Below are 17,534 nucleotides of genomic sequence, written 5' to 3' on the forward strand. Positions count from 1 at the left end.
CCCATGGTTCTCATTGCTCTGCTGTGTAGATAGCACAAGTCTTGAAATTGGCAATGAGATCTTCAGTAACCTTTGAGGTCACAGGCCTCCACCTTGCTGACCCAGTTGCATTTAGTTTATTTCCAAATGTCGCAGATACAGCTACTCTAGGACATCATCCTGAACCAAAACTGGAATGACCAGTCATTCATCATACACCAATATGCCATCCACAACTATAAAATGCTGTCGGTGCTTAAAATATGTTTTCAAGGCCAATCCATTGGGTCTTTGGCATGCCAAATTTCAGTACAATATCGATGAATGTTGAAACTCCCCAGTGTCCTTACAACTCCTGTCAGATCTGGCCACGCTGATTGACTTGCTGGTCTTTGTGATACCACGGATTGGGAGGATGATTCAGTTTTGTGAATAAACTCATCATGCTGGTAAGGCTGTCTGCCCTTAGTCTGGAGAGCGCATCTGTCTTCATTTGCAGTTTTCTTGCATTATAGGTGAGCCTCACGAGATAAAGCCAAATCTTTATATTCTTGGATGCTTGCTAATTCTTTCTCATCTGGTGGAGAAACTGAAGGCTTATAATCTCTTTCTAAGACCACTTTCAAACCAAGGATGCAATCTGAATATTATTCACAAGCCAATGTAACCAAGATTATCCCCTCAATCACAGCACATCACACCATGTTTCTGTGTCTAACAATGCATACTTAGACTAGTTTGTGACACTCATTTGATTGCTTCTGGAGGAATGTTAAAAGCTCAACTGTTAAGGATGGTTGAAAAATATAGAATCCATAGAATCCCTGCAGTGTGGAAGTAGGCAGTTCGGCCCATCGAGTCAACTCTCTGTAAAGCATCCCACCCAGATCCACCTGGCTACCCTATCCCTGTAATCCTGCATTCCCCATGGCTACTCAATCTACCGTGCACATTCCTGGACACTATGGCAATTTAGCATGGCCAATCACCTAACCTCCACATCTTTAGCCTGTGGGAGGAAATTGGAGCACCCAAAGGAAACTCACACAGACACAGCGAGAGTGTGCAAATTCCACACAGTCAGCCGAGGCTGGAATCAAACCCAGGTCCCTGGCGCTGTGAGACAGCAGTGCTAACTACTGACCACTGTGCCACCAAGATTGTTGTGTGTTAAAACATGAAGTTCAACATGTCCATGAACCTTTTAAAATTATTTACTTGATGCAAGTTTGAGCACCATTCTTCATCTTCTGGAAGAAGATTCATCTCGAGGGTTCGGTCATAGTTATCAAATGAGACAATAATTTCATCAATTACTTTACCATCCCTAAAAATCTTTGGAGATACTCAACTGCCTTTGGAGAGGGGAGTTCTTTAATGGCATTAAGTTCTGAGGATTCACCATTTTACCTTCACTGTTGTCAATAGATCTCGGTGTCCATGTGCATAGATCCCTGAAAGTTGCCACCCAGATTGATAGCGTTGTTAAGAAGGCATACGGTGTGTTAGGTTTCATTGGTAGAGGGATTGAGTTTCGGAGCCATGAGGTCATGTTGTAGCTGTACAAAACTGTGGTGCGGCCGCAGTTGGAGTATTGCGTACAGTTCTGGTCACCGCATTATAGGAAGGATGTGGAAGCATTGGAAAGGGTGCAGAGGAGATTTACCAGGATGTTGCCTGGTATGGACGGAAGGTCTTATGAGGAAAGGCTGAGGGACTTGAGGCTGTTTTCGTTAGAGAGAAGAAGGTTAAGAGGTGACTTGATAGAGACATACAAGATGATCAGAGGATTAGATAGGGTGGACAGTGGGAGCCTTTTTCCTCGGATGGTGATGACTAGCACGAGGGGACGTAGCTTTAAATTGAGGGGTGATAGATATAGGACAGATGTCAGAAGTAGGTTCTTTACTCCGAGAGTAGTAAGGGCATGGAATGCCCTGCCTGCAAAAGTAGTAGACTCGCCAACTTTAAGGGCATTTAAATGGTCATTGGATAAACATATGGATGATAATGGAATAGTTTAGGTTAGATGGGCTTCAGATTGGTTTCACAGGTCGGCGCAACATCGAGGGCTGAAGGGCCTGTACTGCGCTGTAATGTTCTATGTTCTATGTTCTATGAGTCCCAAGAACCGAATGGATTTCTTGGAGAATTCACACCTTATATTAAGATTGCGCCCTCCTCATTGTGAGCGCTTTAGTACTGCATGCATTGTCTGATCATGCTGTTCAGTTATTTCCCAATGTATTAAATTTGTCATCCATATGGCATATGACTCCATGAAAACCTTGTAAAATATTGGACATTGTTTCTTAAAAAATCTTTGTAGCTAAGGTGTGTCAACTGGTAATCTATTAAAACAAAGTCTCCCAAATGGAGTTACAGGTATCATAAACAATCTTTATTGCTGATTCATTGGAACCTGCCCAAATCCAGTGCATCAGGTTTCATGAAAGCCCCCCTTTTGAATAGTTTACCTAAACGTCCGTCAACTATAGACGTAGGGTGGTATCTCTCATCACCTTTTTCAGCTGCGTAAGTTCAACAATAGTAATGTTAGGCTTGGATACAGTAACCATGCCTGACTTGGTTTTGTGACTAGGGAAATGGTGCCAGTTATGGTCATTTCTGCAAGCTGTTTTTCAACCTGCTTCATTAAGGGATGCAGAATCTTCCTGGGTGTATAGAGGCATAATGATTTATCATCTTCCTTCAGTATACTGCTGTACTCAGGATTCAGCTTCCCTAAGTCTTTAAATAATTTAGGTTATTCATGTTCGAATGAGCTTCTGAGCAGCTTCTGTTTAACCTCTCCCACTTTTTGAATAAGATTGTCAAAAATGTCTTCCTACTGATGAATATGAATTCTTGATTATGAAGATTAAATCTTCTGTTATCTTCTATTTGTCATACCTATGTTGGACAATCACTTGTGACAAAATTTTAATCTAAGTGCTGTGCCTCCTGGTCCATGTAGTTGCACTATTATTGGCTATGGACATTGGTTTCCTCATCAAGCTCACTATCCAATATGATAGTGTCACTTGCCCACTGTATAACTTGAAATTCGTGGGATGACTATTGACAGAAGTGTCAGCTTGTCACAATGTAAGGCCTGGATTAACTGTTTCAACCTGGGACACTGAAAGTTTTACTTCTGTTGCAGCTTGTTCTACATCTTTAACCTCTTTGTGTGGGTAACTATTTAATTCTTTGTTTTTCTGAAACTATTTCCCAAACCTTTATATTTTCTGAAAGTGACCTGTTGTGCGATAGAGAAAGCATTCATTTCCAATAGTTGGGCACTGTCTGTACCTGTGAGATTTCTTTGCTCCACAGCAAAGGACAAGAGCATTTAATGTCTGGTACCTGTCCTGTTATGTGTACTGGTTTCTCCTGCATATCGCCTTTGGCTTTGTACTTTAAAAATTGAATGAACTCTGCTGTTCTCCTGTGCCAATGTTGATCTTCACTTCTTAGGATTGATCTGTGTTGCTTCTGGTTCACTGACTTTCTGAACAGCTTTCCCTAAGATCAGGTCTTCTTTGAGCTGTAATAAATCTGTCAAAGACTCATCAATAATTCCTACAGTAATTCTTATGAATTCTAACATTGCTACAATCAATATTGTTTCAGAGATTTTGAGGAAGGAACAGATGTTAGCTCTCATTCCTTCAAGTGCCTAAACTTTTCTACCCGTAAATCCATATGCTATCATCATGGTGAGTGAAGCTTATAGTATTCCTCAATGTTAACCCCTTCAGACCCGTATACAACAAGGACCTCATCAGAATAATTCAGAGAAGTTGCTTGTGGCTGTAAAACCTGATTAGAGATAACCAATATTTCAGCAGTATAGAGGAGTCATGCGCAGCTAAGTTTTAAAGTTGAAATTGGTTTATTAGGAAGCAACTGTTCAAATCCGGTACATAATCAGAATGGATCACTGTTCAAATCCAGTACATAATCAGAATAGATCACATAAACTCATGACCTGTTATAGGTGAGAACAGTTCCTGATCCTGGATCAGAAGATAAGAATGTCTGCCGCCTCTGTAACAATCTCTTGCAGAAAGTTTGGTTGATCAGAGTCTTAAATTGAAATGAACAATCCCAAAGAAACCCTCCCTCTATCATGGCATTTTCCTTTGTGACTGCCGGTTTATGGATATTTGTAATTTACCCATTCAGACTTGTTCAGACACACTTCTGGAGCAGATGGGCCTTGAAACATAGAAACATAGAAGATAGGAGCAGGAGGAGGCCATTGGGCCCTTTGAGTCTACTCTGCCATTCTTCACGATCACGGCTAACCGGAATCCTCATACCGTGACCTTGGTTCTGGACACACCCACCATCAGGAATATCCTTCCTGCATCTACCCTGTCCAGCCTGTTAGAATTTTATATGAGATCCCCCCTCATTAATCCGAGCCTTCTGACCTAGTGGTACAGATACTACCACTGCACCACAAGACCCCTCAGTACATACTTGAGTTTGGGGGTTTGTTGGGAATCTCAAATCAGTCACTTGTTGAATTATCCAATTATTAAGGGAAAGGTACTCAAAGTATACCACTCCTACTGCAAGTCTTGGGCCATAAGGTTACCCATCTGCTTATCTCCTGGAACAACATCTGGTTAATTTCACCAAACTGTTGTTTAGTTAATTGGGCATGCCTTATCAAGCCTATAAGTGCTGCAAAAGGCCAGCTTTTATGTTGTGTCCTTAGTCGGATAACAGGCTTCCTAATGAAAACATAAATCTGTCCTGACTTGTTATTCCCTGTCTGATTCAACTCTGGCAAGCTGCTGAGGCAGTTTTCTTAATAGAGGAGAAAGAGAGAGGGAGCTATTTGTAAAATGTTCACTTAACTTCAAGTGATTTTGTGAGGCAATTAGATGAGCATTCCTTACAGACTTTACCAATTTTGCCCAAAACCAAGCCCTGGAAATAATTCTGGATGAATTGACAGCACCTTGCTGCTTTATGAACTTAGAAGGACTACTACTGCTATCACTAAATACCAAAAACGTTTCATTATATTTCTGCAGCTACCAGTGATTCCTTAGAATCACTAAGTTGAGGGCTGCAAGACCCAGAATGCATGTTGGAACTTGCATATCACATGCCATGACAAGAACAAGCAAGGCCAAAAGTCACACGACACCAGGTTATAGTCCAACAGGTTAATTTGAAATCACAAGCTTTAGAAACGCTGCCCCCTTGTCAGGACCTTGTCCACCCCAGTCCAACACCAGCACCTTCACATTAAGAACAAACAAATTAAGGTCCAGAGACGCAAGAAACTATAGGAACCTATTGCAGTTAGCCATCTTCGACTTAAAAAAAAAGATCATGACTAATTTAGTAATGGTCAAAACTTACGTACAAATCAATCCTGTGCCTATGCATTTTAAATTGATCACTGTTTCAGGCTGGTAAATGTTAATTTTAACACCTTTCCTATTCCATTTACTAACGTAATTTTTTTTATTTTAGTTACCACTCTGTCTGATATTACAGAATAATCCCTTGCAGTTTATCATCAGATATGGCCAATTCTTAGCACTTGAGGGTTTTTAAGTTTTCAATACCACTAGAAACTAAACACATCCTTCTAGCCCATCGTCTAACACACACCACTCCTCTTCCCCTCACTGCCTAAACAAAATATATTTGGAAGTTTTTTTTTAAGAATGCTTCCTTCCTAAACTAACTTTTTCTTTTGTATCATCCACACTCTTGAGGATTAAATATTTATATTCTTATAAGTACATTCCGTTTCAGCTTGGCTGAGCAGTAGCACATACTGTGTTCTTGTGAGTCAGGAACATGTGGGTTGAAGCTGCACTGCCAATTAAACCTGAACAAACATTCAATGCACTACAAAGGAACTGTCACATTGTCTCCAAAAACATTAAATCAAAGTCCTCTCTGCTTGGGTGAACGGAAAATACGCTGTGGCACATCTAAAAACAAGTGCAAAGAGTTCGTTTTGTGTCCTGGCTGACATTCACTGCTCAGTCACCACCACGAAGACATTCATCTCATTTTATGTTTGTAGTGTTTTGCAATGTGTACATTTGCTTCCAAAACAACAGGAACTGTGCTTGAAAAGTAATTAATTATTTGTGAATTGTTTTGGGACATTCCGAGGGTATGTGAAATGGTGTATAAATGTAAATTCTTCTTAATATGGATTTCAAGAACTTGATGTGTGACGGCTACATAATCTGATGATGCAGGTGTGGGCAGTATTTCTTTGTCACATTAAACCTTGTGAATTGTGCATAACATCATCTTGTTTTCCTGAGTTAAAGAAGCCATACCCTTGCTCTTTTATTCTAATTATAGGAAAAGCATTGGTTCCTCCTCAGAGACAGATCAGACTATAATACTTTCAGTCAGGCCATTGTTCTTTAATGCTTTTTGGACAACTTCAGATTTGGACATTGCTGAATTGGGTGATGTTTATAATGAAAACAGAGCTGTTCTCTTTACGGATGGCATGAGAGTAAACCAGCAGAATTACATAAGTGTTACAGTGCAGAAGGAGGCCATTCGTCCCATCATGTCTGCACTAGCTCATTAAATGAGCATCTTTACCAAGGATCAGTCTGCTTTATCCCCCCATCCCCTTGTGGTTTCTTTTTATCCAAATAATATCCAATCCTGTTGAATACCTCAATTGAACCTGCCTCCACCACTGCAGATAGTACATTCCATACCATAACTACTCACTAGGTAGAAAATGTTTTTGCTCCCTTACCCTTGCTTCTTTTGCAGATCACTTTAAATCTATGCCCTCTTGTTCTTATTCCTTTTAATCTATCCTCATAACTGAAATTAATGTGAACCAGCTAGGCAATTATTTATGTTATATGTTAAAGATTTGGATGAGGAAAGTGAATGTACCAAGCCAACACAAAAATAGACCTGGAGACAAGTGCTGTGGATGGCTGAAAGACTCTACAGAGGGACAAAGACAGGTTAAGTGAGTGGGCAAAAACTTGCCAGATGGAATATGACTTGGAGAAATGTGAGGTTATGCATCTTGGCAGGAAGAATAGAGGAGCAGAATATTATTTAAATGAAGAAAGGCTACAGAAAGAAACAGATCAGAGGGATTAGGAGTCCTTGTCTGTGAATCACAACAAGCTAGCATCCAAGTTCAATGGATAACAGGAAAGGCAAATGGAATGTTGGCTTTGTTTTCAAAGGGAATGGACTGTAAATGTAGGAAAGTCTTGCTAAAACTATACAAGATTCTAGTCAGACCAAAGTTGGAATACTGTGAATAGTGTTTCTAGGGAAAGATATACTGGCATTGCAGTACAGAGAATGTTCTTTGATTTATTGTTGTCATGATTTGATTTATTATTGTCACATGTACCAAGATACAGTGAAAAGTATTGTTTGGCGTGCTAACTTGACAAATCATTACTTGTATAAATACATCAAGGTAGTTTGTAGCATATAGAGTTACAGCTCCAGAGAAAGTGCAGAGAAAGATCAACTCTAATGTATGAGACGTCCGTTCGTAAGTGTGATAACAGCAGGGAAGAAGCTGTTCTTAAACGTGTTGGTACGTGTTTTCAAACTTTTGTATCTTCTGACTGATGAAAGAGGGTGGAAGAGGGTAGAACCAGGGTGGGAGGGGTCTTTGATTATGTTGGTCGCTTTCCAAAGGCAGCGGGAAGTGTAGACAGAGTCAATGGAAGGAAGGCTGGTTTTGTGATGGACTGGGCTGTATACAACTTTCTGTAATTTCTTGTGATCTTGGACAGAGCAGTTGCCATACCAAGCTGTGAAGCATCTGGATAGGCTGCTTTCTATGGTGCGTCTATAAAAATTGGTAAGAGTTGCTGAATTTCCTTAGCCTTCTGAGCAAGTAGAGATGTTGGTATACTTTGTTGACTGCAGCGTTAGCATGGATGGACCAGGGCAGATTGTTCGTGATATTTACTCCTAGAAATTTGAAGCTCTCAACCACCTCTGCACCGACAGGGGCCCATTCTCCACTCTGCTTCCTGAAGTCAGTGACCAGCTCTTTCATTTTGCTGACTTTGAGGGAGAAATTGTTGTCTTCATACCATACTACTAAGCTGTCTATCTCTTTCCTGTATTATGTCTTATTGTTTGAGATCTAAACAGCGATAGTGGTGCCATCAGCAAATTTATAAATTGAATTAAAGCTGAATTTGACCACACAGTCGTGAGTATACAAGGAGTATAGTAAGGGGCTGAGTATGCAACCTTGCGGAGCACTGGCGTTGAGGATTATTGTGGAGGAGGTGTTGTCACCTAGCCTTAGTGATTGCGGTTTGTGGGTCAGGAGGTCGAGGATCCAGTTGCAGATTGGGGAGCAGAGTCCTAGGTCTCTGTGTTTGGAGATGAGTTTGGTTGGAATTATGGTGTTGAAGGCAGAGCTAAAGTCAATAAATAGGAGTCTGATATAGGTGTCCTTGTTATCCAAATGTCCTAGGGATGAGTGTAGGGCCATGGAGATGGCATCTGCAATGGATCTATTGCGACAGAAGTGAATTGCTGTCAGTCAAGGCAGTCTGGGAGACTGGAGTTGATGTGTGCCATTTGCTAACCTCAGAGCCACCAGGCGGTAGTCATTAAGGCACATTACCTGATTTTTCTTTGGCACCTTGGTGATATCCAGTAAGATGGCAGAGGAGTAGGACCATAAAGTTGAACACATTTTCTTTTTTTCTTCATTTTCCGGCTTTTATATTCTATGTTTTGGTATACTTTTCTGAGTTTTAAGATGGCACCAGAGTGGCGACATTATACAACACTTTTCACTGTATTTTGTAACAAAATACATGTGACCATAAGGCAATAAATCAAGATAGTTATCAAGATAGCAGGATCAAGATAGCAGGCAGGAACCTCACTTCATTGTATTGAGATGTTAAAGACATCTGCAAATACTCCCACCAGCTAGTCTGCACAGGATCAGAGTGCACTGCCAGGGACCCCATCAGGCCAGTCGCTAGTATTGGGGGTTCACTCTTAAGAAGGCTGACCTTGTGTCTGCAGGAGTGACTGGGTACAGGTGTATCAAGGCTGTCAGGGCAGGTGACACCATTTCACTGATCTTCTGTTCAAACTGAGCATAAAAAGCATTGAGCTCATTGAGGAGGTTGATACTCGGCTGATACCAGCTATGAGGGACTGTCTTAGGAGAAGAGGTTGAGTAGATAGGGTCTGTACTTTTTGGAACATAGAAGAATCGGAGGCAACCATATTGAAACATACAAGATTCTTAGAGTATTTGACAAGTTAGATGTGGAAAAGTTGTTTACCCTTGTGGGAGAGTCTAGGACTAGAGGGCATAATCTCAGAATAAGGATTTGCACATTTAAGACATAGATGAGGAAGAATTTCTTCTTCTTTGAGAGGTTGTGGATCTTTGCCAGAGGGCTATTGAGGCTGGGTCATTTTTATGTTCCAGGCTGAGATAGACTGACTTTTAATCACTAAGTAATCAAAGGTTAAGGGAAAATGCAGGAAAATAGAATTGAGGGTTATCAGATCAGCCATGATTTTATTGAATGACGAAGCAGACTCAGTAGGCTGAATGGTCTAATTCTGTTTCATTGCTTATGGTCATAGTCATAGAGTCATAGAAATGTACAGCATGGAAACAGATCCTTTGGTCTAACTCGTTTATGCCGGCCAGATATCCTAAATAAATCTGTCCCATTTTCCAGAATTTGGCCTATACCCCTCTAAACACTTCCTATGCCCATCTAGATGCCTTTTAAATGTTGTAATTGTACCAGCCTCCACCAGTTCCTCTTGCAGCTCATTCCATACATGCACCAATATCTGTGTGAAAAAGTTGTCCTTTACGTCCCTTTTACATCTTTCCCCTCTCACCTTAAACCTATGCCCTCTAGTTTTGGACTCTCCCACCCCTTGGCTATTTACCCTATCCATGCCCCTCATGATTTCATAACCCTCTACAAGGCCACCCCTCGGCCTCTGACTCTCCAGGGAAAATAGCCCAGCCTATTCAGCCTCTCCCTATATCTCAAACCCTCCAACCCTGGCATCCTTAGAAATCTTTTCTGAACCCTTTCAAGTTTCACAACATCCTTCCTACAGCTGGGAGACCAGAATTATATGCAGTATTCTAATAGGGGCCTAACTAATGTCCTGTACAGCCACAATATGACCTCCCAACTCTTATACTCAATGCACTGACCAATAAAGGCAAGCATACCAAATACCGTCTTCACTATCGTCTACCTGCGAGTCCATTTTCAAGGAACTATGAACCTGCACTCCAAGGTCTCTTTGTTCAGCAACACTCCCCGGGATCTTACCATTAAGTGTACAAGTTCTGCCCTGAGATCCCTGCACCTTAAGTCCTGCCCTGATTTGCCTTTCCAAAATGCAGCACCTCACAGTTATCTAAATTAAACTCCATCTCCCACTCCTCGGCCTATTGGCCCATCTGATCAAGATCCCTTATGGCAACAAAGAGTGCTGTGATCAAAGCATATAGCAATAAGTAGCATACGATTATATGTTCACAGGTTCAAATGATTTTAAAAAAGCACAGAAAAAAAACCATATACAAAGTGGCCTAAGACAAAAGATTTAACTTAACAATTAGGCAATTGTGACCTGTTGTTCTATTGCTAATCTTTTAACTACTGACAAATGACAGAAATTTTGCATGAAAACAAAAGAACATGCTTCGTTAGCTGACACTCTATGTTAATATTACCACATGGCAATGGTTTAAAGTAGAAATTCAACACACTATTCACAATTCATGAAAATGCATTAAATGATTGTCAAAGAACTGCTGCCTGCCTCAGTTGATTTCAGTTCTACAAGCCTATTTACAAGAGCTTGTTGAGAGTAAAATTGAAAAGACAGTATTCCAACTTCAGTTAACAAGCATAAATTGTCTAGCCACTTGTTGAATAATGTTGAATATTTATTAAAGCTTAGCTGTACTAATAGAAGTTTCAACATGGAATCATTCCAAGGACTCATTACAAGCATCTCGCGTCAGAGATGCATCAAGTTGCTGTGAAATCATGGTGGCGCAAAGTGCTGCCAAGGATGTTTTGATGCAAATTGGTGTTGGCAAATTTCTGACATTGGACGGTGACACAGTCTTGGCACTGCCATTTGAATTGAGAGATATGCAAGAGCTCAACCACTTCAGGGTCATACTGGCGCCAGTTTTTGCTAAGGATGTATTGACTTCAATTGCTTTTAAATATTACACAAACCAGAGAGTAAATACAGTTGGCATTTCAAACAGCTCTATTTTTGGAAAGTCATCAGATTTTACAGGCAAATTGAAATGAAGAATGGCTGATACAGTGCCTTAAAACCAATCCATTTGTACTTTGGCCAAGTCAATAAGCATCATGCGTTTGTCGATAAGGAGTGAGCAACATCCTTTTATTGCATCTTCTATAATCTAGAGTGGCTCTTCATTGCACACTAGGAACCATACCCAGTAGCTTTTACCTGTCTCTTTCCATGAGACTTGCTTTACAATGTTAACATCAAAGTGGGAAAGTTAATATTGACACAAGGATTTTAGAATGTGTTAAAGATGTTTACCCATGTCTTAAAAGTGGCAATGCCTGTAGAACAACCAATTAGCTTAATCTTTACAAGTTTGCAAAGCATAATGTATTCTTAGATGCAGTTATAGATTAAGATTTAGAAGACTTATCCTGACTACTAATGCTACCTATGTATTGGACACTTATTTCTACATGCTAATATTTTGTTGATATGAGGAAGAAAGATAAGTTGTCTCATTTGAGGAAAGCCACACGCTGTAGTGCCATTTCCAATTCATAATTCCAATGTTAAAGTGGGAGCAGATTATGTTACTACCTCCACTACTAACCGAGGTATTGTTTCAGTCTTATTTTTGTGGAAGATCTTCTTCATTTGAATGACAAAGTACCACATGGTAGCTAATCAGATCTTTTTGCTGTGATTGTTTAGGAAAACTAGAATGATGATGATGCCAGCCTTTGTTCAATATGATCACAATGTGATGTCGATGGACTTACCCTCAGGTCGTCCAAGAGAGACTTTTTTTGGTTTGGATCCTAATGCTACTGTTCCCATTATACTAAAATGGCATGAAAGAAATAGCATTTTCATTCATTTACTATATTGTATTAAATGATTGTTTCAGTGAGAAAATTAATTTATGCCTCTAATTATTTATATCGCTTTCAACAACATTGCTCCACTTCAGTTCTTCAATCAAGATAGTTTGGAATATTTTCATATCTGCACTATTCTTTTTATTTTGATGAAAATAACATTGTAAAACACTTTCAACCTGTAAACTTGCAGAATCAGAGATGCAAATCTCTCAACCCTCATATGCCTTTAATATGTTCTCTCAAAATTCATAATAAAAATTTATTGGCTGGAAGATGCTAAAAGAAGTGAAATTTAGGGAGAAATCATCTAATTTATATGGATAAATGTCAGAACAATCTCAAGCTGTTGTGTGTCACAAAGTTGCAAGCATTATTTCAATGAAATTAATGTGAGGAATCTTGATTCAATTTCCAGTAACCATGTCAAAAGTAGAAAACTAAGTTCAACATTTGGTCAAAATCAGACTTTTCAATACACACTTGTTCTAAGATCATTCTTGGGTTATTTGGCAGATAACATTAGGTGAGCGTACTGCCTATTTATTGTCAAACATAAAGTTTATTGGATTGTTGTTATCTTCCCCTCTGAATGTAAAAACAAATTGCACAATCTTACATATTACCCTGGCTTTTTGTCATTTAGGTGATAGCTGTTGTATGTTCTTCATCAAGAAATATGCTGATGTTTTTCAATATGTCTTGGAAGAATACAGCGTGAAGCGCTTTGCGGAATACTTTGTGAAATCAGGAATGCTGAAAGAATCGGAGAGCAACGATTTATGCAAGTATAACCAAAAGGAGGGAGCAGAACGTTTTATGCACATCTTATTCACCAAAAAAACCATTCTTTGTGTAGCAGACATGTGGTTTACATTAGTGCAACATCAGAATGACCTTCCTTATCTGGGACCATACATCAACAGTTTCCTGAAAGCATTTGATGAACAAAGTAATTATTAATTTGTCTAATCTTGGTTAGTGGCAATAGAATTTGTGCTGATTACGAGACTAAATTTGATCTTTTACACTATTTCTTACAGGATTCAAATAATTGGTTTTATGAATGAAATATTGCTTTTACTTGTTAATTGACTTGATTTAAAAGCTGGTAGAAGTTTCTACTTCTGATCTGACTTCCCACACACATTCAGTTTTTGGGAGTGCTAAGTGTAAAATGGGAGCTCCCTGACAAAGAAAAGAAACAGCAAAGGGAAATGAGAATGAAGCTTGCAGATGGTTGTAAATGTCAGTCGTTGACACAGCAGGTCAAGGAAACTGATTATTTCACATTCTGTATTTTATTGGATTTATCAGTTTCAGTAGTTCCACCAATTACTTCAACTGAAAACAGAAAATGTTGGAGTTAAATCTGGAGCACAGAAAGGAATAAGTTGTATTTATATTGCGCTTATAACACAGTGAAATGTCTAAGTATGCTTCACAGGAGTTGTATGACACCAAACCTTATAAGTAAAATAAGAAATAAAAGCAGAAAGGGAATATGCAGAGAATTTAGCAGCATCTGTGGAGCAAGAAACAGAGTTAGCACTTGAGGTTAAGTGTATCAAAATCTGCAAACAGTCCAGAAACATGAACCACAGTGTCAATAGGATATTGTTTGTGAATTTGTTAGGAACCTTTTCAGTGCAGTGATCCTTTATCCCAGATATAGTTCTTATCAAAGGATCAGGAGGGATTTTTCCTCTTGAAGTCATTAGTCTTTGGAATTGTCATTCACAAAGAGCAGTGAAAACTAGGTTATTAAATATATTCAATGCACAGTTAGACAGATTATTGATCAACAAAGAAGTTAATGGTTTTGAGGGACAGATAGGATAGTGGAATTAAAGCCATAGTCTGATTAACCATGATTTTTTATGTAATAAAGCAACAATTGCCTGAATGTATGTTCCTGCTCCTGTTTCTTATGATCAACTGACTAGCTAATCCTGGGTAACTTAGAAGCATTGGAAGTTTTCCTTTTAAATATCACCATTCTGTTGAAAAGTTGTTTAGTAAAATTGTTTTTACTTGCAAAAAGCACCTTGTATTAAATTGAATCAAAATCATTGGGCAAAATCTTATCATGCTGTGAGTGTAAGGGTTGTGATGAGATTTGTGGAAGAATTGAGTGAGATATTGTGCGAAGCCATCTCGGCTTCAGGATCATCTTGCCACATCTTGTATGTTTTCCTCAAGCAGCATGTCAGGATTTTCACTACACAGCAGCGAGTTGTCACTTAACATTGTTTTTTAAACGCCTTGTTAACAGCCCAACTCACCAAAGGTTGTGGTTTTTCAAACTAGCCATCGGGAAAATTCAGCATGGAAACCAGAACAGACTGTCTTATTGTTCAACTCACTGCATGATCCAGAAGACATCTGTGTTGGGCACCAGGCAGTATCACCTTGGGCATGCTTCATGGCCACAAGCCAAACGCATCCCACATCCACGATCATGACATCCGACATGCACCAACCTCTACAATTCCCATAGCACATGTTCATTTCACATACAGGCTGCTTCTGCACTTCAGTGCTGCACTGGCCACTATCATTGTAGTGCTGCAGCAAGGACCTTTTGTGCTCAGGAACACAAACCTTGCTCAGGGACTGGACTGGGCTGCATCCCTAGGCTCCTAGATACTGACAAATGGTCACTGGACCTGAAACGTTAACTCTGATTTCTCTCCACAGGTGCTGCCAGACCTGCGGAGCTTTCCCAGCAATTTCTGTTTTTTGTTGGTGAAAAGTATTGTTTTGCATACAATCCAGACAAATGATGCACCATTGAAAGCATTGTATCCTGATACATCACAGCTTCATATGGCAACTGCTCTTCCTAAGACTGCAAGAAATTACATAGAGTTGTGAATGCAGCCCAGTCTATCATGAAAACTAGCCTTCCTTCCATTGACTCTGTCTACACTTGGACTGCCTTGGGAAAGCAGCCAACATAATCAAAGCCCCGTCCCATCCCATTTATGCTGTCTTCCACCCTCTTCCATCGGGCAGAAGATACAAAAGTTTGAAGACACGTACCAACAGATTTAAGAACAACTTCTCCCCCACTGTTATCACACTTATGAACTCTCATATATTAGAGTTGATTTTTTTTCTGTTAGAATCATAGAATCCCTAAAACGTAGAAGCTGGTCATTCGACCCATTGAGTCCACACCGACCCTTCAAAGAGCATCCCACCCTATCTCTGTAACCCTGCATTTCCCATTGCTAACCCACCTAGCCTATACATCCCTGGAGACTATGGGCAATTTAGCATGGCCAATCCACCAACCTGTATATCTTTAGACTGTGGGAGGATACTGGAGCACCCAGAGGAAACCCACACAGACACGGGAGAATGTGCAAACTCCACACAGATAGTAGCCCGAGGCTGGAATTGAACTTGGGTCCTTGGTCCTTCCTCTTCACCTTCTCTGTAGCTGTAACACTATATTCTGAATTTTATTCTAAGTTATGATTTGTCTGATTAGTACACAAAACAATACTTTTCACTGTACCTCAGTACATGTGAAAATAACAAATCAAGCCTTTTATAACCTGTCACACAGTGATAATCCGAGTGATGTAAATGGCTAGTTGGAAGTTGTTTGATATTAGTACGTTCCAGTCAAATCCAGGGCTGACTCATAAGTTACCTCTGCTTCTTTCTCATCACAATGCCATTTGAAAACATGTTATATTAAAGTGATGCTAGCAGGTTTACAAGTTCTACTATTTCTGCATCACCTTCACATCACTATAATGGTGATATATAATGGAATATCAATTTACTATTCCATGTTGCTTCCATTGAAATACGTGATACCCTGCCAAAGAAATATTACTGTTTTAATAGGTGTCACCCAAAGAGCTGATATTACACCTCAGGTTACTTGGATTAACAGACAAAACATTGATAGAGGCAAACACTGGATGCTCCAACTTTCTTTGGAAATCAGCACACAGTTGAGGAGGCCTGTACATACTGGTTTACATATTTCTAGAATGACTGGAATATGTGCAGTGATACCTTGAACTTTGGATACAGCTATCTTTATAGTACATGTGCTCAGTATAACCTGATTGGCACAATTAGAGAACGTTACATATTATGAACTTAAAATAACATTTCATACAGACTTCACTTATTACTCAGATGTGTTTTTCACTTTAACTTAAAAATTGGAGGAGCATATAATAATGTCTAGGAACAGAAAATACTGGAAATACTCAGCAGGTCACACAGTATCTGTGGATAGAAACAGAGTTCAGTGCTTCAGGTCAAAGATCCCTTTGCTAGAACTGTGTTGTAGAAGGATCATTGACCTAAAATGCTAACTGTTTCCCACAACAAATGTTGCCTTACCCAGGGTATTTCCAGGATTTTCTGTTTTTATTTTAGATGTCTAGCATCTGTAGTACTGCAGTTATTTCGTTTTTTGTGATAGTTCTGAAGTCAAGTGAGTTTGCATGTTCAACTTCCTGCAAGTTTTGTTTTCCTTATGCAACCTCTTTAAAACAAAAGATTTAATAGCTACGAGCTTCAGCGCTTGCTATAACTTTTCCTTTTTTTCATGTTTTAATTCAGCCGGACCCCTCTGTCCACAATTCGACCCTGAACTGCCAATCAAACCGCTGTTAATAAAGAAATGCTATGTCAATGTCTATCGTCTGCTTCATTTAATACATGTGGAAGGCACAAAAGCTGTTCGGAATATTTTTGATGCCCACATATCTCCAAAGGAATTGGATGAAGAAGTTACAAAGAATAAAGTCTTAATCAAGAATCGGTTAGAAGGAACAGATTTCAGCAATGTCCGAAAAAGATGGATGAATATTGTTTATTCCACAGAGAAGTCAAAAACTCTGCATTTTACATTGCCTTTGTTTCATTTTCTTGCTGTGTTCATGAAGAAGTTTCCCCGTCCCAAAAAAGGTTGGACTGGGAGGCTTGCAAGATCTGATACATCCCCCGGAGCTTACTTACGGCGGATCTGTGAAATGCGAGATTACCTTTTGAAAGGGATTTTCCACACACACCTGACTTACGAAAAATTTGACCAAATATGGAATGAAGCTGCAGAAATACTTGTTCATCTTGGCATTGATGATAAGCGACTCCAAGAACTTCGCTTGCAGCCAATGAACGTTATATTCATCGATAGGAGATACATGGAGAAATATTTTAACAAGCCACTGTCCCAGCTTTTGGAAGAACTTATTGTTAGACATCACAATGGTAAGTTTTATTTATTAATGCTAGCTATATTAGGTCCATTTGTTTTCAGTGGATTATTATCCTTTTACAGTGCCCAGAATCTGTCACACTAGCCCATCAACCATAGATAGAGGACCAATACCTTCCTGTTTTATT

At 39.5% G+C, this 17,534-nt stretch overlaps 1 protein-coding gene across 5 annotated transcripts in view; it reads left to right on the forward strand.

Moving 5' to 3' along the window:
- LOC109912917 (E3 ubiquitin-protein ligase DZIP3-like) overlaps positions 1–17,534 on the forward strand; it is a 127,202-nt gene that overhangs the window by 24,325 nt on the left and 85,343 nt on the right. For all 5 annotated transcript variants that reach the window (XR_007263233.1, XR_007263234.1, XM_048602981.1 and 2 more), the window contains 2 exons: positions 12,799–13,104; positions 16,749–17,399. Coding sequence is in view for 3 of the 5 variants with exons in the window: in XM_048602981.1 (XP_048458938.1) it covers positions 12,799–13,104; positions 16,749–17,399 (957 nt within the window). In the remaining 2 variants the exon portion in view is untranslated. The remainder of the gene's footprint in view (positions 1–12,798; positions 13,105–16,748; positions 17,400–17,534) is intronic.

The sequence above is a fragment of the Rhincodon typus genome, chromosome 11, assembly GCF_021869965.1.
Source record: "Rhincodon typus isolate 14 chromosome 11, sRhiTyp1.1, whole genome shotgun sequence".
Taxonomy (NCBI): domain Eukaryota; kingdom Metazoa; phylum Chordata; class Chondrichthyes; order Orectolobiformes; family Rhincodontidae; genus Rhincodon; species Rhincodon typus.